Raw genomic sequence first — 25951 nt, 5'->3', positions numbered from 1 at the left:
CCTTGTACTTTTCAAAGCCTAACAACTACTTACAACTGTAGACCTGCAGGCTGTAGTGAAGCCAAATAACGTTTATGTTGAGAAGCTGAAAGAGGCTTGAATGAACATTTTATTTCCACGTCTATCTTTCCCTTAGCTTACACTTGACCAAAGTACTGCCCAGGGCCAGCACGGTTGCATATTACCATCAAACAAATTGCAGCTCATCACCGCCCCTTCCCTTATGGAGTGGCAGAGGCCAGCACCAACAAAGCATATTAGCAAATCAGGCTTAATTTTTAATCAGTACCAAGAACACAGAAAGCCTCCAATAGTCACAGATGTCAGTGCTGTGAGAGAAACACAAAGCACAGACAGACTGAATGAACACAGGCTCAGTGATCAAAAGGCAGCCAGCCAACCAAAGCCTCACGCCACTACAGATAAGACACTACCGTCGCCATGTGATCACTCAGCCTCAGCCACTTCTGCGTGAAAAACACAAGTGATGCAACCATCCAACATGAAAACTCATTGGCCTGCTGGTAATTCAGAATCATATTTGGATTATTATAGAAGTTTTTGTAGGGATTTTCTAATTCCAATTAAACTTTTCAAAATGAAATTAACTTGACTTAAATTAACGTTTAGAAAGGCTAAACAGGTTGTACTGTTTCTCATCACTTTAAACTACTAATCTTGGTGAATCTTACATTTCTGAGCCACATTTGTTATTATTTGTTGTTTGTAGATTTGTGGGATTTCTCCATTGTGAGTCACTTTACATAATATATCTCTAACCAAGTGGAGACCCACATAGATCCATTTTTGTCTTTTTTTGCGGAGGGACAAAAGATCCTTAGGGACAGATAGCAAGTCAACAGTGGATGCTAAATAGGGGGAAAAAGATGTGCATAGAAGTGGTATACATTAAAGGAATACATTCGGTTCCTTTAACATATGGTCATATTTATCTTCTCAATTCTCTGTTGTTTAACCAGAGCTTGTAACATTAAGTATTTTTATGTAGTTTGGTCTTGCATTTGTGGCTGTCCTGTGTTTATGTCTTGCTGCAGAACCAATTGCCCTACTGGGACAAATAAAAGTCTAAACTAACATAATCTGAAAGCTGGAAACCTGAATATTAATTTGAGATGCAGCTCCACACTGTGTTAAGCTTTTCTAGTCATGAATCTGTAATAAACACTGTGTTTTGGTTAGGTGCATATTTAAGTGTTGAAAGTGTATAGTGTAAGAGTTGGGAACAGTATGATTAACGTATATAATGGCCATTCTCATGTTCTTTCATGACTATAAGTTGTTGCAGAAATATTTTGGTTGATACCATTTGTTACACAGATTTAGTGCAACATAAAACCCTTTGACCACTTGAGAATTAAAAATACCACATGAGGACAGGAAGACCTTGAGGAACACCATAGAAAAAATAAATGCTGTGATTTAGTTTCAAATATTTTTGACATTTAGAAATTTCTGCAAGAATTTCATTCTTTTTTGGACCTTGGATGGCAAATGTGTCTGTTGTGGAAACTGCTCAGAAAACCTTTATTTTCAGTAAACCTATGAAAGCCATACATCCTCTGAATGCCGTCAGTTTCTGTGACTATCCTAGATGTCACAACAGGTCATTTTACAAAGTGAGGTCAAGTTTAAAAAAATGGTCTCACTGCAATGAAATTGCTACAATGGGGATTAACATCATCACACGTGAATACAATTGGGCTCATTGAATCCACAAGTGTCTCAGTTGTTCAGTCAGACCCAATTTATGCAATTTAGGACTGTTTAGAGACTTCAGTATGCAGAATTATTCAAATACACCAATTGTAAAATAGGCAAAAATAACACATTTGTACAGCATGCAAAAAAAACACTCCAAAAACTGAATGGGATTAGCATAAAGTAGGCATATCTGTAAAGGGGAGACCCGTGCCCTAATTATACAGGGTGAGAGGCAGGGTACACCCGGGGCAGGTTTGCCACAGGGCTGTCAGACAGAGACAGACAACCATTCAAGCTCATTTTCCTACCTATGGGCAATTTCGAGTCGCCAATTAACTGACGCTACATGTCTATGGACAGTGGACACTGGGAGCTGCACACATGCCCACAGAAAAGCCCCAGCCAGTAAGGAGTTATTTTTCTATACTTCTTGTAGACACGCAAGAAAGAACAGTCTTGCTTTGCCAAATACATTAGCCAAATGAAATTACACTTTTTTATTTCTTATATATGTTTACAGTTTGATGGAAAGGACAAGCTCAGCGCACATTGTATCTAATAAGATGATTATTAAAATAAATTAATTTTAAGGCAGGAATATATGCTGTGACATACCTTGAAGCTGTTCAATAAGAGTCCAGGCCATTCGGGATCCTTGAGCATCAAATACAACATGACCCTGAAAGGAAAAGACAGACTTTTAATGTTTTAACAACCCCCTCCACCCCACCCCACCCCTCTCTCTCTCTCTGTGTGTCTCTTTCTCCCCTCCAGGTTTTGTACTTACTGAAACTCCTTCGAAGGAGCTGGTGTTCATGGCTCGGTAGATCTCAGCTGTGATATCCCGGTTGTTGTAGTTGAAATCTTCTAGCCGGTGACCCTTGGCCTTTAGGGGTCCCACAGTCTTGTTCAGGGCCAGGGCTAGAGCCCACACAGCATCGTAGGCCAGGGGGGCCTCCTGGAAACCGCCCGTCTCCTCTGGATTTTTACCTCCAAGTTTAGACATCAGCTGAGCTAGAAATTCCTGAGAGGTCTAGAGAGGAGAGAACATGTGCTTGGTTAAAGATGGGTGACGTTCAGGCCATTTAATCTGAACATTTGGATCATTCGGTCTGAATGTGTTGATGGAATTTAAAATCCTGTTTACTTTTTCACCTCCACACAGCTGGTGAATCACTACATAAAGTGGATGTGATTGTGGGTTTCTAAAAGTTAGAAAAGTTGGGTGCAGCCCCTCCAATTCCAATGTCAGAAAGGTTTAGGGTGTAGCGTAAAAGTAGCAATTATTTATAATTAATAATCAATGAATACCCAAAATATATGACGACAACTATCCATCCATCATCATTCGCTTAGATCGAGAGCTTCGCCTTCCGGTTCAACTCTCTTTTCACCACAACGGTGCGGTAAGAGAATGCAATACCGGGTTGCTGTCTGATTCTCTGGCCAATCTCCCGCTCCATTGTCCCCTCACTCACGAACAAGACCCCAAGGCACTTGAACTCCTTCACTTGGGGTAAGGACTCATTCCCCACCCAGAGTAGACACTCCATTGGTTTCCTGCTGAGAATCACGGCCTTAGATTTAAAGGGGCTGATCCATATACCAGCTTCTTCACACTTGGCTAGTGAGATCTAGTGAGTGCTGAAGGTTACGGACCAACAATGCCATCAGTGCTGCCTCATCTGCAAATAGCAGCCATGAGATCAAAGGCCAACCCTCACCTGGAACAAGTCCAACTTACTACTGAGGCTTGGCACATACAGGGATTGGATAACAAAGAGAAGGGACCCCCTTACGTAATACTCCCGCAGCACCTCCTGCAGTATCTCCCAGGAGACCCGGTCATACACCTTCTCCAAATCCACAAAACACATGTAGACTGGATGGGCATACTCCCAGGTCCCCTCCAGGAGCATGGCGAGTGTGAAGAGCTGGTCAATTGTTCCACGACCAGGACGGGTTCCGCATTGTTCCTCTTCAATCTGAGGTTTGACTCTTGGCCGAACCCTCCTTTCCAGCACCTTGGAGTAGACTTTACCAGGGAGGCAGAGTAGTGTAATATCCCTGTAATTGGCACATACACTCTCTGGTCCCCCACCCTGGTCTGCCACTCCTTTGGCATTGTCCACGCAATGTTGAAGAGACGTGTCATCCAAGACAGACCCTCCACACCCAAAGCTTTCAGCATTTCTGGACGGATCTCTTAAGGCACATAAGACCCTGAGACCAGGTCAAGCCAGTAGATGATAGGATGCGAACCACAGAACAATTGTGATCAGATTGTTTCATAACAAGGCCCATGTGCCTTAGTCTACTCCCTTAGAAACAATTTGACCTGTTTTCACTAAACTTTGTGGGTTTTCTTAAACCAAATGCATTGCATGCATCATCATGTGAATCTATCTTCCCAGCCTGTCAGCTCCTCTAACACCTATGTCTGAAGTGAAGATAATTATCACCTTCATTTCAGACTGTCTCATGGGGCACAGCCTTCTGAAAACCCCCTCTGTTTTAATCATGAAGAGCATCTGTCATCATTTACTACAACAATCCAAAAGAAATAGGATTTTACCTTTTATATCAAAACACACCACTGACAAACTGCAGAATGCACCCTTTCCAGTTGAAGAAAAAGTGGTCACTGCACGTGTGCACTAAGCAGACTATACATTCACCTAAAGGATAATTAGGAACACCTGTAAGATTTCTCGTTAATGCAATTATCTAATCAACCAATCACACGGTCCAGGTCTAGACAATCTCCTGAACTCCAAACTGAATGTCAGAATGGGAAAGAAAGGTGATCTTAGCAAATTGGAGTGTGGCATGGTTGTTGGTGCCAGATGGGCTGGTTTGAGTATTTCACAATCTGCTCAGTTAATGGGACTTTCACGCACAACCATTTCTAGGGTTTACAAAGAATGGTCTGAAAAAGGAAAAACATCCAGTATTCTGCAGTCCTGTGTGTGAAAATGCCTTGTTGATGCTAGAGGTCAGAGGAAAATGGGCTGAGTGATTCCAGCTGATAGAAGCTCAAATTTGATTCAAATAACCACTTGTTACAACCGATGTATACAGCAAAGCATTTGTGAAGCCACAACACAAACAACCTTGAGGCGGATGGGCTATACCAGCAGAAGACCCCACCGGGCAACACTCATCTCCACTAAAAATAGGAAAATGAGGCTACAATTTGCATGAGCTCACCAAAATTGGACAGTTCAAGACTGTAAAAATGTTGCCTGGTCTGATGAGTCTCTATTTCTGTTGAGACATTCAGATGGTAGAGTCAGAATTTGGCATAAACAGAATGAGAACATGGATCCATCATGCCTTGTTACCACTGGGCAGGCTGGTGGTGGTGGTGTAATGGTGTGGGGAATGTTTTCTTGGCACATTTTAGGCCCCTTAGTACCAATTGGGCATTGTTTAAATGCCACAGCCTACCTGAGCATTGTTTCTGACCATGTCCATTCCTTTATGACCACCATGTACCCATCCTCTGATGGCTACTTCCAGCAGGATAATGCACCATGTCACAAAGCTCGAATCATTTCAAAATGTTTTTTTGAACATTACAATGAGTTCACTGTACTAAAATAGCCCCCACAGTCACCAGATCTCAACCCAATAGAACATCTTTGGGATGTAGTGGAACGGGAGCTTCGTGCCCTGGATGTGCATCCCACAAATCTCCATCAACTGCAAGATGCTATCCTATCAATATGGGCCAACCTTTGTAAAGAATGCTTCCAGCACCTTGTTGAATCAATGCCACGAAGAATTAAGGCAGTTCTGAAGGAAAAAGGGGGTCAAACACGGTCTTAGTAGGGTGTTCCTAATAATCCTTTAGGTGAGTGTATATATATATATATATATATATATATATATATATAGAGAGAGAGAGAGAGAGAGAGAGAGAGAGAGAGCTAATAATCCTTTAGGTGATAATAATATAATAATATACCTATTCTTACAACAGCTAACAGCTCGTGGAATATATCCAATACTTTCAGAAAATACAAGTGAACCAAGCAAGGGTTAATTGTAACTTCAGTGAACAGTGTTATTCTTCACCACAGTGCTGTGTGTCTGTCTAGCAGCAGGTCCATCCATCTATCCATGGCTGTGGATGGTCATGGTTCTCAAAGGATCATGTCCAATAATTTAGTTGAACCGTCTAACATTTCTTTTTGCATTACCATCAGACAATCATGCTTTCTTCAGCTGAGGACAACAGCTTGGATTCAATGTTTGTAACAGTTTCTGGTAGTAGTCCATGCCTTTATTCCCTCTCTCTTGGACTGCTGCAGTCTGCTCTGGCCGGAGCGCCATCAAAATGTTGCTGCTAGGCTTTTAACAAACTTTGTAAAATCAGATCACATCACTCCCATTCTTGCTTCTTTGCACTGGTTTTAAAATGGCTTTTAAGGTTTTGTGTATAACTTTTGCGTTAGAGTTTTCATGGTCACGCCCCTAGTTACTGTATAGTGTTCATATTTGTCACTTGCGTCTATACAGCGAGCGACAGACGAGCATGCACACACACACACACACACACACACACACACACACACACTAACACACACACTTGAGCTCTATGTGTAATTAGAAAACAGCAGAGCAGCAGAATCGCATGATGACTGGCGTGGAGAAATGTGCTTCTGGTGGAAACAGACGTGTCCGGACATGGATTATTGTAATTCCTTATCATCAGGTTGCTCCAATAAGCCTCATAAGACTCTAGAGTTGATTCAGAATGCTGTGGCATGTGTACTGACAGATAAAGAGATCACATTTTCCCTGTGTAAGCTTGTCTACACTGGCTCCCTGTGTGTTTTAGCCCCATTTTTACCTGACAATGTGACGTATCTTCTCCGCCTTTGTTTTTTATGGGCATTTGATGCCTTTATTAGAGAACTCACAACAGAGAGATGGCAGGAAATGATGGTTGGAGCCTTAAACCCCTAAGTCACAAACACCCCGACCTTTTGGTTTTTAACTGCTGCTCTCCACAAATACCAAGCAGGGCCTGGACATGTTGGTCTGTCCAACAAGGGTTCTCCACACATATTGGTTGTCTTGCTCCATACTGTAAATGTATGTTGGTTACTGTTGTTGTGTTTTTTGTAGCAGTCCTTTGTGTCACATCTGCTTGACCAATCATTTTTGTCAACATTTCTGGTAACCTCTGAAAGTAACTGGAACTTGCATTTAGTTTCACCTACTGAGCAATGGCCAAGTTGTAGTTGCAGGAGCTTGTCCCCAAAGCACGTGGAGAACAGTGGAAACAAAAGCAGACAACATGACAATGGCTACATGCTACAGTCTGTTTAGCCCTGCAGGGGTAAAGAACTACGAGGGTGACCAGGCATTTGCCGTCTTTGCTGTATCTCCTGCCTCTTCTCATTCTCATTCTTATCTCATGGCTTTCTCCCAACTCATTAGACTTACTGTAGTTGTATGTGTCTGTATTTTATCTACTAGAAATTTCAATTTATGTTTTCTAACCTTCTGTTACTGTCTTACTGTCAAGCACAATCTGTTAAAGGAACACGCCGACTTATTGGGAATTTAGCTTATTCACCGTAACCCCCAGAGTAAGACAAGTCAATACACACCCTTCTCATCTCCGTGCGTGCTGTAACGCTGTCTGACGGTTCCAGCATTAGCTTAGCCCAGCACAGATCCTGCAGGTAACTGGTTCCAACTAGCCTACTGCTCCAAATTTTGACAAAAGTGACAAAATAACGCCTATATGTTCCTATTTACATGTTGTGATTTATAGAGTCACAGCGTGTACAAAAAATAACGTATTTTTTTTTGTACACGCTGTGACTCTATAAATCACAACATGTAAATAGGAACATGTTGGCGTTATTTTGTCACTTATTCGGAGCAGTAGGATTGCTGGAACCATTCACCTGCATGGTCTGTGCCGGCCTGATGCCGCTGGAGCCGTCAGACAGCATTACAGCACACACAGAGATGAGAAGGGTATGTATCGACTTGTCTAACTCTGGGGGTTACTGTGAATAAGCTAAATTCCCAATAAGTCAGCGTGTTCCTTTAAACATAGAACTTGCAATTAAGAAGTTGCTCACTATGGACATTTACATAACATTACATTGATATAACAAAGACTTGTGTGTCCAAATCAGCCTTTTTTCTCATACTAATAAGGAGCAATTTGTGGTTTGTGTATCTTCCTCAATGACACTTGGGCAAGAGCAGCTCTGGGATCGAACCACCAACTCTTCAATGAATGGCTATCCCACTCTACCAACTGAGCCCCACAGGCTGTTAGTACAAAGGCTAGATAAAATGCATAATTTCTTCAGTGATCAGATGTGTAGTCAGCCCATCTCACTGTCAATTCGAGCCAGAGGAAGTGTGGTTGGTGATTGGTGTATTTCATTCAGAAACAGAGCAGAAGATGAAAAGGAGAGGCAGCAATGCTGTCTGATCCTCACACAGCCAGTATCACTTCACCGTACTTTGATCAATAAGAGGCCATTCCTGCATCTCAAGTACTGCCATTTTCACTCAAACAGAACATCCAGACAACAACCCGCGGATAACGTGCTCTGAACGTTAATAAAAGTCTACCCTCTGTGTTTTATGGAGTTTTAGTATCAGCCCCATGCATACAGTGCAGTATCCTGGAAACACTACCAAGCAAGCACCTGTGCAACAAAACACTGAGCTTTTCCACCAAGTATCAGTTTAAATCTACAGATATATTCAGGTAAGGTCAAATAAAGGCTTCATACACAAGAGACACAAAATAAAAGGCAAAATAAGGAGAACACCTTCCAATGTAAGAATATCAAGTACGTAACAATAAGGGGTGTCACCCCTCCTGCCTTTTGCTATACTTTATTCAAGAAGATGAGACTCCAATTCTTTAAGGGATGAATTAAAGGGATATTTCACCGCTGGAAAGATGAATATGTATTAAATTGGGTCATTTATGTAGCAGAAATGTGAATTTGTTTTAGAAGTTGGTGCCTTCTAGACTGAGAAAAGCTAGAAAATGTATTTTTCGCTCATGTGGATGAAAGACAACAACTCCCAGAATGCACTTGCTTTGCTTCCCTACGAGGCCACTCCCAAGCCACACCTACAGACATAGACAGTGGAATTGGTTACAGAGAGGCAGTCAAATCAAGTGTGTTGTATTGTCATTTCAACCATATACACAAAACAACGTTTCACTGTGGCTCAAGTGGTGTTACACATTTAAAATATATAAAAACGACATTATATAAAAACGACATACGAAACAGGCTACATTTAGTGCAGACACATTATAGGCTCCGTAAAGTTCAGCTAACGCATTGGTAGCATTAACGCTTGGTGGGATGTAAACACAGAGTATAAACACAGCCGTGAATTCACGTGGAATCTCACGTGGGGTCTCAGTGCACTTTACAATTAAATGAATAGATATATAATAAATAATAGACAGCAACTGAACAGCAATTAAAGCAGTAATAATAAACAATACAAAACCAGCAACATAAGAGAATGAGTGAAAAAGGTTTGTGGGATGATGTGTTATGGATGGCTGTAGTATAATGAGTAGTGGTGGGTTTTCCATCTAGATTTAAAAATGTCAATTGAGTGAACATGTTGAAGTGCCCTTGGGCAGGACACTGAACCCCGAGTTGCTCCATCAGAGTGTAAATGTGTGTGAATGTTTATTTGATGAGCAGATGGCAGCCTCGGCCACCAGTGTATGAATGTGTGTGAATGGTGCCTGTACTATGTAAAAGCACTTTGAGTAGTCTATAGCGCTATATAAATATAGTCCATTCATATAAATAGGGGTATGATGAGACACTCAGCTCACGAGACAAGACACAATATTGGGCTCAGAAGAACATGATGAGACGACATTATAACACTATTTTAAAGAAAACTCCAATGAACTACATTGCTTACTTTGCAAGGTTGGATCAACCTGGCTTGTATTAGTCTGCCTGCAGTGGTGATCTGTCTATTGTATCCTGCTCTACATCATACAGTGAATGAATTGCCCCAAGCAATATCCTTATCTGTCCATTGCATTGTAGTTATGGTCGCTGGGTCAGGAATACGGACAATGAGATGTTGTTGTTCAGCCACTTTCAGTTGTCAAGGTACTGAATGGTAACTCTACAGTATTAACCAGCGGCGCAGATCAGGTGCGCCCTGCCAAGTGAGTCGGGACTGTGTGGTTATTTTCACGACCAAATGTTAGCGATTGGTTATTGCAAATCCAGAGTGGCTCTGGGCAGATCCAATAGTTTTAAACTTCAACAGCGTACCCGCCTTCGAGGAAGTTAACACTTGTCAATAGAGAGTGGCCAGACTCTCTGTACAAATGAAATGTACAAGGGTCTGGTAGGACCAGGCAAGGTGAATTTGAGGCTGTGGCCATAATGTCGGATCTTTAATCACAAAGGAGAGAGTGTAGATAGTCTTCCACAGAGGACAGTTATTGTCTGGGACTTGGGACAGATCACATATCATGTTGCTCATCACAGCCACACATAGGCTACCTGTAGGCTATTATAATTAAAAATGTGGAGCTCCAGGCCAGCCTTAGAAAAAAAAATGACGTTAGGCTAGTGTTTAGGATGGAGACAGCTGCTGTTTTTTGTGGAGCTGTGTGACAACAGATTGGGGGGATCTGTGGGTATTTTACAGTCTGATGCCGGTTGCACAAAATGTAACCAGCATATCTGCCGTGCGACAGTGACATCATCAGTCGAGTTAGAGATGCAGAGGGAACAGATAGCTGCTGCCTTCACAAGGCTGTAAAGGAAATACCTTACAGGAATGATGGCAGCAGAGAAGGAAAGTGTTGATATTTGCTTGTTTAATAACACCATTCCCAGCACCTTTTTCTTACAATGGCCCTAATAGGCCATCGTAGTGGAAGAACCATGCTAAAGATAGATAAGAAACTAAAGAAAATCTTAAGGTAGTAGGCCTACACAGCTCTTTCAGTAGCCTGGCTCCGCCCTCAATTTTCATTTTTCTTCAGTATGTGGTCTGGGTTTGCGGTATATTCAGAGGTCATGCGCTAGTTTGAGTTGTAGTTCCGTAATGGCGGCGGAGAAAGATGTGAGCTAAGCTATTGGGTCCGTTGTGGCAACACGCTGAGTTTTGTTGGTGGCCATGATGTTGTCGCCCTCCTCCCCACAGGGTTCAGGAAAATTTTTATTTTCCAGCTCGCTCCGTTACTGGTGAAGGAGTTGGCTAAGGCGAATGCTAGCAATGCTAAGCCGATGTCACGGCCAAACGTTAGCGATTGGTTATGGCAGATCCAGAGGGGCTCTGGGCAGATCCAATAGTTTTAAACTTCAACAGAGCACCTTTTTCAGTGCATTCATCATAAATTCCCAGCAGCCTCTGCAGCTGCAGATGACTCTGCTGAGCACCATTGAAGATAAAGCAGGTCTCACCAGGTTGGAGGCCCCTCGCACCGTCTCTGGGTTGAGCATGACGATCTCAGTGGTCACATGGCCCTCCACAGCTTCGCTCATCTGCTCCACAGTGCAGTTAATGGACGGGTCCTTGATTTTAAACCAGTTGTCTGCGTACCAGCCGATGAGGAACCACACATACTTCTTCCCATACAGCTTCTCCTTGTAAACCTGCAGAGGGACATGGACCAATAACGAATCAACACATACTCAAAGGAAGAACAGATAGATTCATATTTGATAAATATAAAACAGTTTTTCTTTATTTTCACTACCATGTATAAACACTTTTTTCAAATGCTAAAAAATTTAATAAAACACCCAACATTCAATGAGAGTAGAGATCCGATCATTTGTTTTACTTGCAAAGCGCGTTGCATGGAATCATCTGTTATTTTTGGGTAATTAAAAATTAGGTAATTAACAAGAAACTCATATTTCTGATATAGAAATTTTTAAAACGGGTCAAATTTGATCCGTTTTAGAAAGGAAAAGAAGGTTTTGTGCATGGTGTGCAAAAGTATTAATCAGGGGATGTGCAAAAGTTCAGAGTATACTACAATTATACCTGCCTTTGTTATTTGATGATTTTTCTTCCTCAGTCCTTTGTCTGCTTCATGTCAGCAAAGTCTGTCACAAATTAATTTAACACGTTACCTCACAGAAGACTTTCCTGGCCTCCGTCTCATAGAACAGACCAACAATAATTCTGGCATCCTGGCGCTTGAAAGTGAAAAAGAAAAGGACAAAGTCACACACAGGTTGGAGATATATGAAGAAAAAAAAACAAGTTAAAGGCCGTGCAGTCTGGATAGGGAACACAGGAGTCAACCGTGCTGTCAGCTCCTGCACCACACACAGCAGTAGACGTCCTCCATACTGGATTATAATTTATGCTGTTACCATAGTTTCTGGCCAAATTTTCTCACACACTAAAACTAGGCCGCCATGCTACCAGAGTTTGGACCATTGGGCAGCTACAGAAATGCAGCGTTGTGCTGAATAACTCCACATTCTGGGCAGGCGATGGGGAGAATGCTGCCAAGCATGCAGGAGCTCTCTGTGGTGACCAGGCCTGACTGGCCCGGCTGATTGGTGCCCAGGTGCCTGCTATATGTCAGAAGAATGGGGGTGGGGGGGGGATCTGGCACCTTAAGGTTTTTGACAGCCACAGCAGGGTCGGTGAGGAAGCTCTGACGAACGCTGATTTCAATCCCTGCTTCCTTCACCCTCTCTTCCAGATCATCCAGAGTCTGTCAAACACAGAGACAAGCACACAATAATGAGCATGCAGGAGAAGACCGAAAGAGAGAGAGACAGCAACGGAGTGGGAGATATAATGGAATGGTAGGTTACAAAAATAAATTTGAAAAACCGTAAACAGCAATTGATGTAGGAGCAAAGTAGCGAGGGGGAAGATGAGTCGGTGGTTTAGAAAGATGATGGTGGGTGCGTGGGTGATGATACCAACAGATAAAACAGCAGGTGGCAAGAGAGAGGCAGAGAGAAACCGATAAAGGGAGAGTAGACGTGACAGAAGATGGGGGAGATAAGGGAGGGGAGAGAAATGAGAAAAGTGAATGTACTTCCGGAACAAAAACCAGAGAGCACAAAGCACCTCAATGATTTTTGAACCTTAACTCAAGATAACTTGCTGAAATCTGTAAATGCTGAGTATCTCTCTTACTAGAGCCCAATGCACGCCGCTTCAACAGGCGCAGAAATCCAAAGCTTGACAGGCCTGCTGTGCCTGGTTACAGTTGCTAAGCTATGATTGGATAATTGCTGTACAAATGGATTTAGCGAAAGGTCAGATCACAGATGAGTTTGAAATATAATTACAGAGATAGGAATAAATGTAGCAGTTTCGGGTGTCATAAAAGCTGTGAGAGTATCTTTGAATGACAATGAGTGGTGTGTTGTAATTTAGTACTCTTGTATAACTTTACTACTTTTCAATACTTTAGCTAAGTACATGACTCACTGATGTAAAGACTTCGGTTGTTTGCTGAATGGTGGCAATCTTGGTCCATTTCCACTTCTGGAAGAGCTGCACCCGAGTGGGGTTGTGCAGTGTGGCAGACGGATGAGTGCGGAAGAAGGTGGGAAACCGCTGGCGATTAGACAGAGCCGGAGAGCTGGAACCATACGACAACTAAGAAACAGGGAGACACAAACAAGCATGGTAAAGCCAGGGTCTGGGGCCAGAAGAGTTAAACGGCTTCAAATTTGACAATTTTGCTTTCATATTGACACTCACTGACTTTTGTAATTTTAGACTGTTTATATTTACTCTTTGTATGAAATTTGTTGTTATTCTTTGTGTACAATAGATTTGAACAGATTTGCATACCATTTTACATGAACAACATTCTGTATTTGTAAATATTCACTTATGTACAACAATACTTATGCTCATTTTTAAATGTACGGAATTGATATGTAAAAAAAATAGTTTTCATACTGTTAACAGCAGCAGCACTTAACAGTTGTTTTTTTATTTGAATAAAATGTTTCTGAGGGATATTTTATATGAATTCAGTATGCTCATGTATCTGTTGTGCTGTTTCAGTCGCTGACCAACAAATTCATCCACAAGCTGGGGCAACATTGTTGAGAAATAAAATCTCTTCAGATATCCTATCCTCTTCAGAACATAGGGCTCATCAAATGGTACAATGATGGTACTGTGTCATTTGAGCTCCAGATAAACAATATCAGACACAAAACATGCCTGATTGTACCTGCATGTAATGTCCTCGGCTACCTGTTTTCTGAAGTTGTTGTACTCCTGTTTTCTGAAGTTGTGGTACTCCATCTACTAGCTTGATATTACTGCAGTTATGGTCAATTGATCCAAGACGGTAGAATGGAGTTTATTTGGGATGGGACATTTTATTTCGAGTAGGACAGATGAGTCAATTACCCCATCTGGGCTGGCTGACAACCATGGCTCTGTGACACTAACAACGATGCTCCTATGTGTAATACTCATGCTTTGCCCTCAAAGTGCAACCACCTCATTCTCCTTATCATAATTTGTGGCATAGTTGCCACGAAAGGAGGGGTAGAGGTGCTCTGCCATAAACTTATCAAGATTGGTGGATGCTCTAGAAGGAACATTTTTAGCTGAACTTGCAGTTATTCTCAATTTTCTTGCATTGTGCCACAAATCGGAAGAACTCTGCTCCCTTGTTTCAGATTCTAAAGTAGAAGCCTGTGCACTGCTCATTTGAACATACAACTCATAGAAACGTTTACATGTCTCACATGTGAGATCAGAACCGACATGGGTTTGATGGGGTCTTAAAAATCTTGTATCTACTGCAGTATTTGCAAGGTTACAGGGTTGCACTACTGGTTTTACACTGTAACACTGGCCCAATAGACAATGTTAGAGATGTTGGGTCTTTGTCTACATTTTTTATAAATTCTGCATGTGACATATATTGTGGGGTGTTTGGTAGTGACTAAGCACCTGACACCCTAATGCTAATTTCATCCCCTGCCCTGTGATGACTGAAGTTTATGTCCCTCAGTCGTTTCGTTCCTGACTGTCCCTGCATTCCACCTGCGCAGCTCATCTGTACATGCAAGCCCTGTCTTCCCGGTAGTAACTGCATTCTCAACCTGTAATGAGCACATTACCGTTACCAGAGTCTGATCTATATCCATTTGCCATGTGTCTCAGATTTTGTCATCACCACATCGCTAAACTAAATCGAAAAAACATTAATCGAAAGTGATCTGATCACGTTATCTTTATTAAATCACATATAAAAACAAAAGGACATTTTTTTTCTTCATACCTTCCAAAGGATAGCTGCTGCTGCTCGATCTCCCTAATCAGCAATACATGAACATCCGACAGTCTCTATCACCCCCGACTGCTGCAGCATAACCCAAGCAATAAGCTTAGGCTGGTTAGCACTTTGACTTCGTTCCAACTCTGCTTTCAAAAAGACATAGTCTCCGTGCTTCAGTAAAAAAATGCGCCCGACTTTATTACTATAGAAGTAATTGAAGGCCTTGGTGCTTTTGTAATTGCGCATCTCCTCACGATCTACACCCTCCAAAAAATAATTAATGATGTCAATATTGCTAACTCCTGGCCATAGCTTCATGTCATCCACCCAACCTGTCAATTTGGAGGGATGTGGCATTCTGATATGCCTTCACGATCTTTTGAGATTTCATCGGCGGTGTGTAGCCACCGACTACTTCCCATCTTGACCAAACAAATTATCTACTACTTTAATAACTTTAAAAATTATCAGCGTAGCCTTTACGCTAGTACTAGCATATGTAAACTTAAACCGAAAGTAGAAAACCGTTTAGTCAGTTCAGCGCACTATGAATCATGGGAAATAGAACGGGCAAAGAATAAGGTGAATAGGGTCAGTCTGCCACTTTAAAAAAAAAAAACAATGCCAGTGCTGGTTCCATGGTATCAGAATTTTGAATAGTCATCATTGAAACATTAATTGGTCATGTGACAAGAGCTGGGAAGATTGGCAGAACAGGCAGCACAGTGACAGGACTCTGATCCAATAGAAATCACAACTGTCTGATTGACAGCACTCTAGCCCAATGGATTGGAGGAGGGGGGGGGGGTCTACTCGCCCAGCCCCTGCCTCTACGAAGCTTTGTAGCCTCTTTAAGCTCATCTTTTTGATTTTCTGCCCACAAATTTAAAGTGTGGTTCCAAAATACATATTTATACTGTATGAAAAGACACTGTGGATACCTTTTAGGTAGGTTTGTTCCTCTAAATAAGAACATTTTAAATTATAAAGTAAAACAAACTTGACTAAACTACCAATGTCAAAGTTGCGTAATGTCATATTGTATTAATTCATAGGCTAGGAACCCAAGATGGTAACGATTATGACTACGAAGAAACTGTGTCAGACGCGTTTTTTTTCTTGCATGTCTCACGCACCAGATCCACCCTCATTAATCATTAATCAATAACCGTTAACTGTCTGCGAAGAGACGAGAATGGACCCATAATTAGTTTATAATATCTTAATGTTTGGTTCAATATGAATTCAATTCAGTTGTATTTATAGTATCAAATCACAACAGGAGTTGTCTCAGGAGACTTTATAGATAGAGTAGGTCTAGACCACACTATAATTTACAAAGACCCAACAAGTCCCCCAAGAGCAAGCATTTGGTGCGACAGCAGCAAGGAAAACCATTCTTTTAACAGGCAAAAACCATGGACAGACCCTTGCTCTAGTTGGGCAGAGAAAGAGAGAACACAGCAAATGTAGATCACAATTTTCCTCCAGATTGCCTGCAGCTTAAGGTAGGTTATTATGAAGTAGACAATGACAAAGAAATATGGGTCAGCATTCCCCAAAGAGCAGAATGACAATAATGCTGTACTTTGCTCTTAGCTCAGAGATGTTGGTTTGTCAGGACTATGACCTCTAGATCCATGATCTCCCTGATGTGTAACTGATCTGTCTGTTGGATGCAAGTATTTTTATAGATAGAGGCAACTGTAAGATGGCTCAATGTCTAAATCCCTACCCAATGGTTATGTAGGAAATAATAGATTTGGGACTTTGTATCATCTTATGTTAGACTGGGGAAACAAACAGGCTTATCCACCATGGCGGCCACCAAAGCGCAGCAACCCGTTGATGCCGCTGTCACTGCTACGTCACCCGGATCGTTGGTCTGATTGGTTGAAGGACTATCCAATTGTGTACAAAGTCATTTGAACTATGCCCGTTGATCACGCCTCTTGTGCAGTAGAAAATACAGAGCAGACTAATGTTCCATCTTAAAAGATTGATCTTGGTCTGGTGGTAGCCAGACTAATCTTATGTAGCTTAGGTGGAGCAAAAAACTATGTGTCCTTCATGTAATGTTGTATGTGGCGTTTTCATTTGCGGGGTTCAAATGTTCCCCCGAAACAAGTTCCTTCCTGAGACTGTTTAGCAGAGCGACCATCACTGCGTCCAGAGCTCAGCGCCCAGAGCTCAGCGCCCGGAGCTCAGCGCTGCCCAAGACATTTGTGATTGGTTTAAAGAGATGCAAACTATCCCATAATGTATAAGTGTTGTAGCTAGACCTTACTCCAGAGCGCTGTGGTGGTAGGGCTGGAAATGCAAGACTATAATTACTCTAACCTGCATGTCTTTGGACTGCGGAAGGAAGAAAACTCATACTGACACAGGGAGAACATGCAAACTCCACACAGAAAGGCCCAGGCTGCCAGCAGGGTCCAACCCTAAGCCGAGATCCATGCCGCCAAACATTTAGATTCATTTTGATTTTGTGTGTTGTTTTGAAGATCTACAAACAGAAAGGAGAAAGTTCTTACCACTATGAGGTTCCACATGCGAGCAGCCTCGGCCACCAGCGTGGACACAGAGCTGCAGCCGGGCATCAGCACCACTTTAATGGGCTCCGTGTACAGAAGGTCATAGAGCAGCTTGGTGGCCTCACCTGGATCGCACTGTGGACACAGACATAGACAGCAGGACAGTCAGCAGAAGAAACACGCTGTGCCCAGCTTCCTACAGAGGTAATCAGGGGTTAAAGTGGGCCGAAACGATCCGGATCCGTAGCAACGTGGTAACATCCAGATCCAGTGTTTTTAGCTGAGCTGAACCAGAGAGTTTTCAGTTAAAACAGATCAGTGATGCTGTTCTGCCGTCATTGTTCTCCAAGCTGGAAGTAAATGTAGTCCCGGTGTTTTTTTATGTGGACTGACTGTGTCGGACTCTGTTTAAAATTAGCCTATGCAACGTGGTAACTTAGGAGGCAATTTGGCCTTGAGTGCTCTGATTAATTGGGCATGCAAATATCACACGTCATAATTTAGTTTTAATGACCTGGATGTTTTGGAAGAAGGAAATAACGAGAGTTACAGGAGTTCATGTAAACCAATTGCTGTTGTGAAGATGGGTTATTTCGATTTGTCCTAACTAATCAGCAGTGAGGGATGTATCCATCACATCACTCATTTTCACAACAATCACAGATATATTCCCCTGAGGGGGACAGCTTCAAGCTACAGCACAATTCCTTGTGCTGTAGCTTGTTGGGACAGAGTAGGCAAAGGCCTTAAAACTACCAGGGTTTTTCCCTTTGGGGGGACACATATGAAGGGGGTGGGGGGTCTGGGGGTCGTTTATAAGACTTTATTTCCTGCATTCTGATACATTTTTAGGCACAAATTTATGGTGAAAATGTCTTTATTTATGTCAAGAAAAACACTAAATTCTGTAACTTTTCCCCAAGGAGCACATTTTGCTCCTAAGTTGAAAAATGTGTGAGTGACTTACATGAGTAGGCTAACTGCTATTACTGTTGTAGCCAATTTGTACAACAAACACACTAGAGTTTACCATCTATTATGATATCTAATGTGTTGTATTGTTTTGTTGTAAATGCAGTTCTCTTTTACCAGAGATGAGCTCATGAACATCAACCCATCGAGACAGAGCGTCTCAGACAGGGTGAATACAGGTGCAGCAGCCAGCTGTATGAGAAAAATAAAGTGTTTTTTGAACATTAAAGCATGTAAACATGTTCATATAGAAACAGAAAGTACAAGTATGAACCTGAAAACAGTATATAATAGGTCTTCTTTAGGTGACATGCATTGCTGTGTGTCTATTTTGATACAAACACTGGGGGTCACCACAATTTCTAATTCTATACATTGTGGGTTTTTAAGGACCTGCAGACACACTCTGTTAGGCATTTAAAATTGATTGGACTACATGCTTTTGGTAATACACCAATGATGTTCTGTTAGATTGTGTGTTTTTATGTTATGTAGGTGCCGTTCTGTTTGAGACATTGATTAGATGGGCAATTAGGGGCGGCTGTGGCTCAGGTGTAGAGTGGTCACCTACCAGTCGGAAGGTTGGTGGTTCAATCCCTGCAGTCCCGTGTCAAAGTGTCCTTAGACAAGACACTGAACCCCGAATTTCTCCCGATGCTGCACCATCAATGTGTGAATGTTTATCTGACAAGCACCTTGTATGGCATCCTTGGCCACCGGTGTATGAATGTGTGTGAATGGTTCCTGTAATATGTTAAAGCCTTTTGAGTAGTCGAACACAGGATGGGAGAAGATATAGCTCACCAGAGCTCACTAAATGAAGTGATTAAAAACAATGTGTATTGTAAAATACACAGTTCCTTATACAAGTGTATATAGCCACAGACAGAGCCGAGGCATCGGCAGCAGCAGCCAGGGAGGCAAGCCGAAGCACGTTCCAAGGTCACCTCAACCTGCATCCTGAGACAGCATGTTTCTGTGTAATACTGGGGAAAACATTTACACATACACACAACAACAGTGTTCCTTGCTTTCCATTTATAGCCCAAAGTCAATCAAAAATCAAAAAGCTATTTAAATGATAGTGGTGAAGGTGTGGTGGCCGTTAATCGTTTACCGGTCATGTTTGGTCATTGCGAATTTGATTGTGTTTTTTGTCATTAACATTTGTCATTGTGTTACTTACTTATATTACTCCACACAGACCACTCTCAAAGCAAAGTAGAAAATAAGTGTACAAATATACAGTTAAAACATGTTTAAAGGAGACCTATTATATACGTTTTCAGGTTTATACTTGTGTTTTGTGTTTGTACAAGAACATGTTAAGTGCTCAAAACCACTTTATTTTTCTCATACTGCCCATGGCTGCAGCACCTGTATTCACCCTCTGTATGAGACCCTCTGCTTAGAGCTGTCTCTTTAAGCCCCTCCCAAAAAAGCCCAGTCTGCTTTGATTGGTCAGTGTTTCCATATCTCCGGAGTCTCCTCAAATCTCTGCATCTGTGCTCTACTGTCGCTGCCTCTGTTCAGTCTGACCAAGGGCATAGGTTTAGTTTTAACATTGGGGGGGGGAGACACATTATAACCGTGTGGGTCATCAAAAACATTGAGCATCAAACACTTAATTTCCTGGATTCTAAGAAACAAATCCGTAAAATAACAAAAGAAGTTCTGGCAGCTCATTACCCGGACTTTGCCCCGTAATTAAAAAACTGAAATTGTGTGTTACTACAGTTAAAATACAGAACATTTTCTTTTAGGCCTGTTATATAAAATTCTCTCATGCAAAGCTCCTGTTAGTAAACTTCTGAAAACGTTGACAAAAACTGCCAAAATGTCGGAAAAGCAACAAAAAGGTTGAAAAAAGCGACAATAGCATCAGGAAAAAACTTCTATAATGGCAAAAAAAATGACCAAAACCAGGGAGACAAATCTACCTCTTCTAAATATTGCGGGGGACATATCCCCTACATCCCCCCCAAAATCTACGCCTCTGAGTCTGACTGCAACGGAGTATATAGCAGGACTTTGTACCATGAAGTTTCACCAATAAAGGCTTTAGAACCAAATATTACACAACTGGACAAGTTCCAGCAGGAATTTGAACCAAAATTGGAGAGGATTTAACATCTGCAACCAAGATTACAGCGTTAGCATATAGCTACATGTGACAGGGCATGTAATGTATACACAGTAGCGTGGCTGTGAAAATTGTATCAGAGAAAACAAAAATAAACACTGTAACCAAAACCAATAAATAAAATGGCAGCTATGATTATGGGATAAAATGTAAATCAATACAATTTTTGTATTAGGAAGCAAAGCATTAAAGTAAGGCCTTAGCTTGTCTCTCCTCTTTTATTAAATAAATCAACAGTTCTAGAAAAGTCCATACGCTAAACAAATTAATGGAACGTTTACTTCCAAAAATATGGACACCTAGAACTCCTTCCACTGATGGCCTTTTCCCCAGTTGGAGAAACAATCAACCAATCAGAGCTTTGTAGGCATGTTTAAGAATGGTGGCATCATCTTTGGGCTAGCAAAAGAATGTCTAAAGTCAGCCCCTAGTCTTGTGGATGCTCAGACAATGAGACAGAAACAGACCCAGGAAATGCAGCATATTTGTCAGCGACATTAGTGCCCATTGCTTGTTTGGAGAAAGAAAATACTCCCACACAACAAGACATGGTTATTTTGGGCAGCTGTTTTAGGTGTATCACTTTTACACAGGGATTAGTGTTGCTGCAGCAGTAGAGAAATGATTCTGTACAAGAAACAACAATTAGGAAATATAGTGCTGTAGTGGCAATGGCCACCATCTGGCTTCACCATTGCCCCTCTGTTGGTCTATTTCTGTCCTTAAAGACTTAAATGGGGATACCAGCAGGGACTGCAGCTGAACCGAGGAGCCCAACCTACACCTACACGCACACAGACACACAGACACACACACACACACACACACACACACACACACACACACATCAGTATGCACAGAGAGGTAGCTAAACCCCAAGGTTAAATTAAAATACATTTTTAATTTTAACAAAATCAATATCCTCTCCCTGTTTGCTTGGAATTGTTTAATTATTTGGCCAAAATGTAATTATCAAAAAAAGTGTTTCCAAAGAGCAGGATGTCTGGACTATAATTTGATTGGTACAGCTCCTGCTGTGAAAATACTGTGAAATGTCAACACTGATAATATGGCAATGTTATGCACAGGGGATTGCTGTGGTGCTACACCAGAATGAATGCGGCCATGCAGCAAACTTTATCAACTACTTTGCCGCAATCATGTTATCTGGCAACAGGGCAACTCGTGGTTTTAGTAGTCTACTAGTCAAGTAGGTTGTGTCTTGTATCGACGTTCGGGATATACAGATAAGATATGAGGTTTATGTCAGCAGCGCACCACAGAAGTTGACAGTTAGGCTACATTTACACTGCTGCGTTTTGGTTAAGTGGAGTTTTGAGCCAAAAGCAATCTCCGTGTACACAAGTGTTTTTATCTCCAGTAGAAAAACTAATCTCCGTTTAAACTAACACGCCCAAATCTCATATCTCATCAACATTCTGGTATACTGGGCATAAACAGGAGGCAGCATGTATACTCCACCCGTTGCTGGTAGTTGCCATGGTAACGTAAGTAGCTTATCTTGCGCTTTGTCAACATTGAGCGCATCATTGTATGCGGGCCATTCACGGAGCGTATGTGTATCTGGAAAGAGAACCGAGAAAGCAAATCAGCAATGCTGTTGCGATGACCGGCAATGTGAGCTGCTTTGAGGATGAACTGGTTTTGGGCTGAGATTAAGGTTATTCTGTGCAGGAACTACATGATTGCTGGTGAGCAAGAAAGACCTTTGTTTAGGATATCTACGACTGCTGTGTTATCAGAGTGTATGAGTATAGCTTTCCTGGACCATTTGTGCCAAGTATGGCAGCTATGATTATGGGATATAGCTTGGGCAAAGCGGATGACGGGGAAGAGGACCCTGAGTCCAGGGATTTGAACTCCGAGGGCCAAGCAGAAGCAAACCATCTCCTTCCGCCGAAACCTATGGAAGGAGCTACGTCTGTACAAACTTCAGTGTCTTCCGGTTGCGTGACAACGTCATCATAGAAAAAAGAGATGCCCTTCCAAGAAGACAGGAAATTGGACTGGTGCATCTCCATTTTACAAGCATCGTCCAGGACTACTCTGTCATGGAGAGAGGGGACCCCTGCAGCTTTAACCAGAAGAAAGGAATTAGAAAGGAATGGTCTGGCCTGGAGGATTATGCGTATGGCATAATTGAGATGGCCGAGGAGGGCTAGTAGCTGGCGCTTGGTCATCTGTCTGCCAAATGATAGATTGAGAGAAGCAGCGTGGTACGCTGAATCTTCTCTGATGGTAGGGATGCTTGAAGGAGATCAAATCCAAGGTGATGTCTAAGAACTCGATTGAAGTGCCAGGCCCACAGGTTTTCTCTTCAGAAATAGGGACACCAATTTCTGCAAAAGCTTTTGTACGGAGCCCGAAGAGGGAGGGAGATGATCGTGGAGTGGCTAAGAGAAAATCATTGAGAAGATGGAGTATGTGAGGGAGTTTATGATTGTGTGTTAGGATCCAGCACAGCGCTTCAGAGAGAGCGAGTCAAAGATCTTGGGACTGCTCTTGCAGCCGACAGTAAGGGACACAGAAAATAATGCGCTCCTTTCCAGCAAACTCCAAAGAAACGGCAGAAGTCATGGATGGATGGGCAAGGATTTGAATGTGCTGGTGATGTCTGCTTAGTGGCCTGCCAAGCGGATGAGGGTGATGGCATGGTCGATAGTTGCGTATTGTATGGAGAAATCTGGACTGGGAATGACAATGTTTAAGGGGGGGCTTGTCAAAAGGGCCTATCATGAAACCTTCCTTTATTTCTTATGCTAGCAGGGTGTCGACGGTGCGAGGTTTTGAGAGCACAGACTGAAGGTTACTGCAAAAGTGGGAAATGTTGGGTAGTATGTCTATGCCCAGGTGGAAACCATGTGTGATGCCATTAATAAGGAAGTCGATAACTAGAAACAGAGCAGCCCAAGTGATTTAAGTTGTTGCACACCATCTGAGCTCCCTGGTAGAGGATTGGTCTACCCTGTTTGTCTGTTCCCTTAGGAAAGGGAACATTAACAGATGGCTGAATGTTTGCCAGCCTGGGGGTAATGGGAGGTAGAGGTGTGGCGGATGATAGACGGTTAAGTACTGAGGAGGTTCGTGAAGCAAGGGAACGTGGGCGGGGTGGTGGAGCGCTGACTGTGCATGCTGTGGCAGGGTGGGAGGGGGCTCTACATAACTCGCAGGAGAGAGATGTACGAGCTGCAAAGATGCGGCAGTACAACTCGGAGTCAAGGACCCCCTGGCTGCAAATTACATTTGCTGCCGATAGGGTGCGTCTAGATTGCTAGGCTAATGAAAGGAATTTTGTGCAGCCTGCTGACACAGGGATGAAAAGAAGGTAGATATGACCTGTGAAAGGTCAGACACAGAGGGGCAACGAAGGCCCCATGACATCACGCGTGACAGCGCTGTTTGACCCTGATTGTGATTGTTGCCGTTGGAGATGCAGAAGAGAGGTGGAACAAATTCAATTTGTGATTGTTGTGGTGAAAGGGAACGCCTTTCCGTCTTGAGGACCCTTCGGAGGTGGGCAACGGTCTCTGATGTTGAGCTCCGTCCATAGACGAGGAGACGGCTGAAAGGACGTGGAGGGAGCAGCGCTGTGGTGTACAACCGGAGATGGCATGATGACTGTACTGAGGAGAGCGTCAGCACTGGCGGCTTCCTCGGCTTGGTTGATGTCGAACCCTCGCCGACGGCAATGGATTGAATGTAAAATAAATTATGAAGAGAACGAACCATGAACCATTCCATCTGAATTTCCTTTGTAGGGTGAATTAAAGTTTTAAGAAAATGGGACGAAATGGCTCACTGAGTGTCTATGTTTCTTTCCATGTTTGAAACAGGTCAAAAAGCGTTTCACTTCCAATTTAAAATGGGCTCGACATCATTTCATGCTGCAGTGTTTGCCAACATTAATAGCTGACAGGATTTAAACCAACCTGTTTCCTAGCAACCAGCACTTAAAACGGTCTACATCATGTCTGTGAGGGTAAAATCCAGGAGGCTGCTGAGGCATGAGCCTCACCTAATGACACTGAGTCAACAGGCTCAGCAACAAGTGGCTTGGACAACTTGGCTGCCCACTTCAGTCCTGAATCAAAGAGATTGTTTTATAAAGCAGTCCCCACCGTAATCTGGAGCTGCATTCTTTGCAGCTGACTCATTGATTAACCCTGGCATTCCGGGGAAATCTCCATCACATTCAAATGAGATACTGTAGCTGCAATATATAACCCCCCCCTCCCCCCCCCCCTTCATCATATCCTCATCCTCATCCCACTCTGAACCTTTGGGACCTTCAGCGCTGCATGGCCATTACAGACATTTAATCATCTTTTTGTCAGATCTCTGGGGAAAGCTTGAGAAATGTTCTGCTCTGTTCACTAACTGATGACGCAGTTTTCTTCTGTTGTTTTTGGCCTCTTGGGCATTGCAGCGTGCGGCGCTGGACTGTGATCAGCGGGAGATCCATCAGAGCATGTTCAGTGTGATGTGCAGCTGGCCTGGCACTGCACTGGAGTGGTTTAGAGGTCTGTGATCGATGAGTGCTCCGGCCAGCACTTCTTACATTTGGCTAGCTGCGCTCAATATGGCTTTCTCACACAGACGAGCTGAAATCATCCAGCCATCTGCTCCTGTTTGTGCAATGATACTAGGTGCATGATCGTGCCTTTTTCTTGGTGCCAAATATGTGTTTGTTTGAACTGCAGTAGTCTTGGTAACTGTTGTCATGCCGACTCCAGGCTATTGAAGTGGGGATCCAATGCAGAGCAGCTCGAACCAATCGGAGTGATGCTTTTAAAATACACCAGCCTGTCTCAGTGCATTTAACTGTTTATCTCTCTCTCTCTCTCTCTCTCTCTCTCTCCCTCTCTCTCTATATGTATATATTTATATACATATATATTTATTTATATTGTGTGTGTGTGTGTGTGTGTGTGTGTGTGTGCGTGTGTGTGTGTGTGCGTGCGTTTGTGCGTGCATGTGTGTTTGTAGAGTTCAAAATTAATATCCGGCAGTGACTTCAAAATAGAAAATCTAAAACCACGTATAACCAATTAAAAGTGAACAACATAAACATCTCTGCGCACACTGCACACAGTGATACTGAAGATGAAAGCTTCAATATTTCTCCATCTCACATAGACGAGTTCAAAGCTATTAATTAAGCTAATTAAGACAAATTGCAGGCGAAAAGTGCTGACCAGTTGTTGGAAAAAAAGCATCCTTTAGTCCCTGATATGCATTATCATTTCTTATCATATAATTTGGTGCTCTTAGGAG

At 42.5% G+C, this 25951-nt stretch overlaps 1 protein-coding gene across 1 annotated transcript in view; it reads right to left on the bottom strand.

Annotated features, from left to right (window-relative positions):
* Nucleotides 1-25951, bottom strand: part of LOC114568244 (gamma-aminobutyric acid type B receptor subunit 1) — a 103136-nt gene that overhangs the window by 62687 nt on the left and 14498 nt on the right. The window contains exons 2-8 of the mRNA XM_028597723.1: nucleotides 17542-17676; nucleotides 13186-13356; nucleotides 12353-12454; nucleotides 11859-11924; nucleotides 11181-11372; nucleotides 2510-2755; nucleotides 2338-2401 (exon numbers count right to left, since the gene is read on the bottom strand). Coding sequence (XP_028453524.1) covers nucleotides 2338-2401; nucleotides 2510-2755; nucleotides 11181-11372; nucleotides 11859-11924; nucleotides 12353-12454; nucleotides 13186-13356; nucleotides 17542-17676 — 976 coding nt within the window. The remainder of the gene's footprint in view (nucleotides 1-2337; nucleotides 2402-2509; nucleotides 2756-11180; nucleotides 11373-11858; nucleotides 11925-12352; nucleotides 12455-13185; nucleotides 13357-17541; nucleotides 17677-25951) is intronic.

This window comes from Perca flavescens, chromosome 14 (genome assembly GCF_004354835.1).
Source record: "Perca flavescens isolate YP-PL-M2 chromosome 14, PFLA_1.0, whole genome shotgun sequence".
Classification (NCBI taxonomy): domain Eukaryota; kingdom Metazoa; phylum Chordata; class Actinopteri; order Perciformes; family Percidae; genus Perca; species Perca flavescens.
Note: the sequence above shows the minus strand (reverse complement) of the source record. Positions and strands in the feature narration are given on the sequence as shown.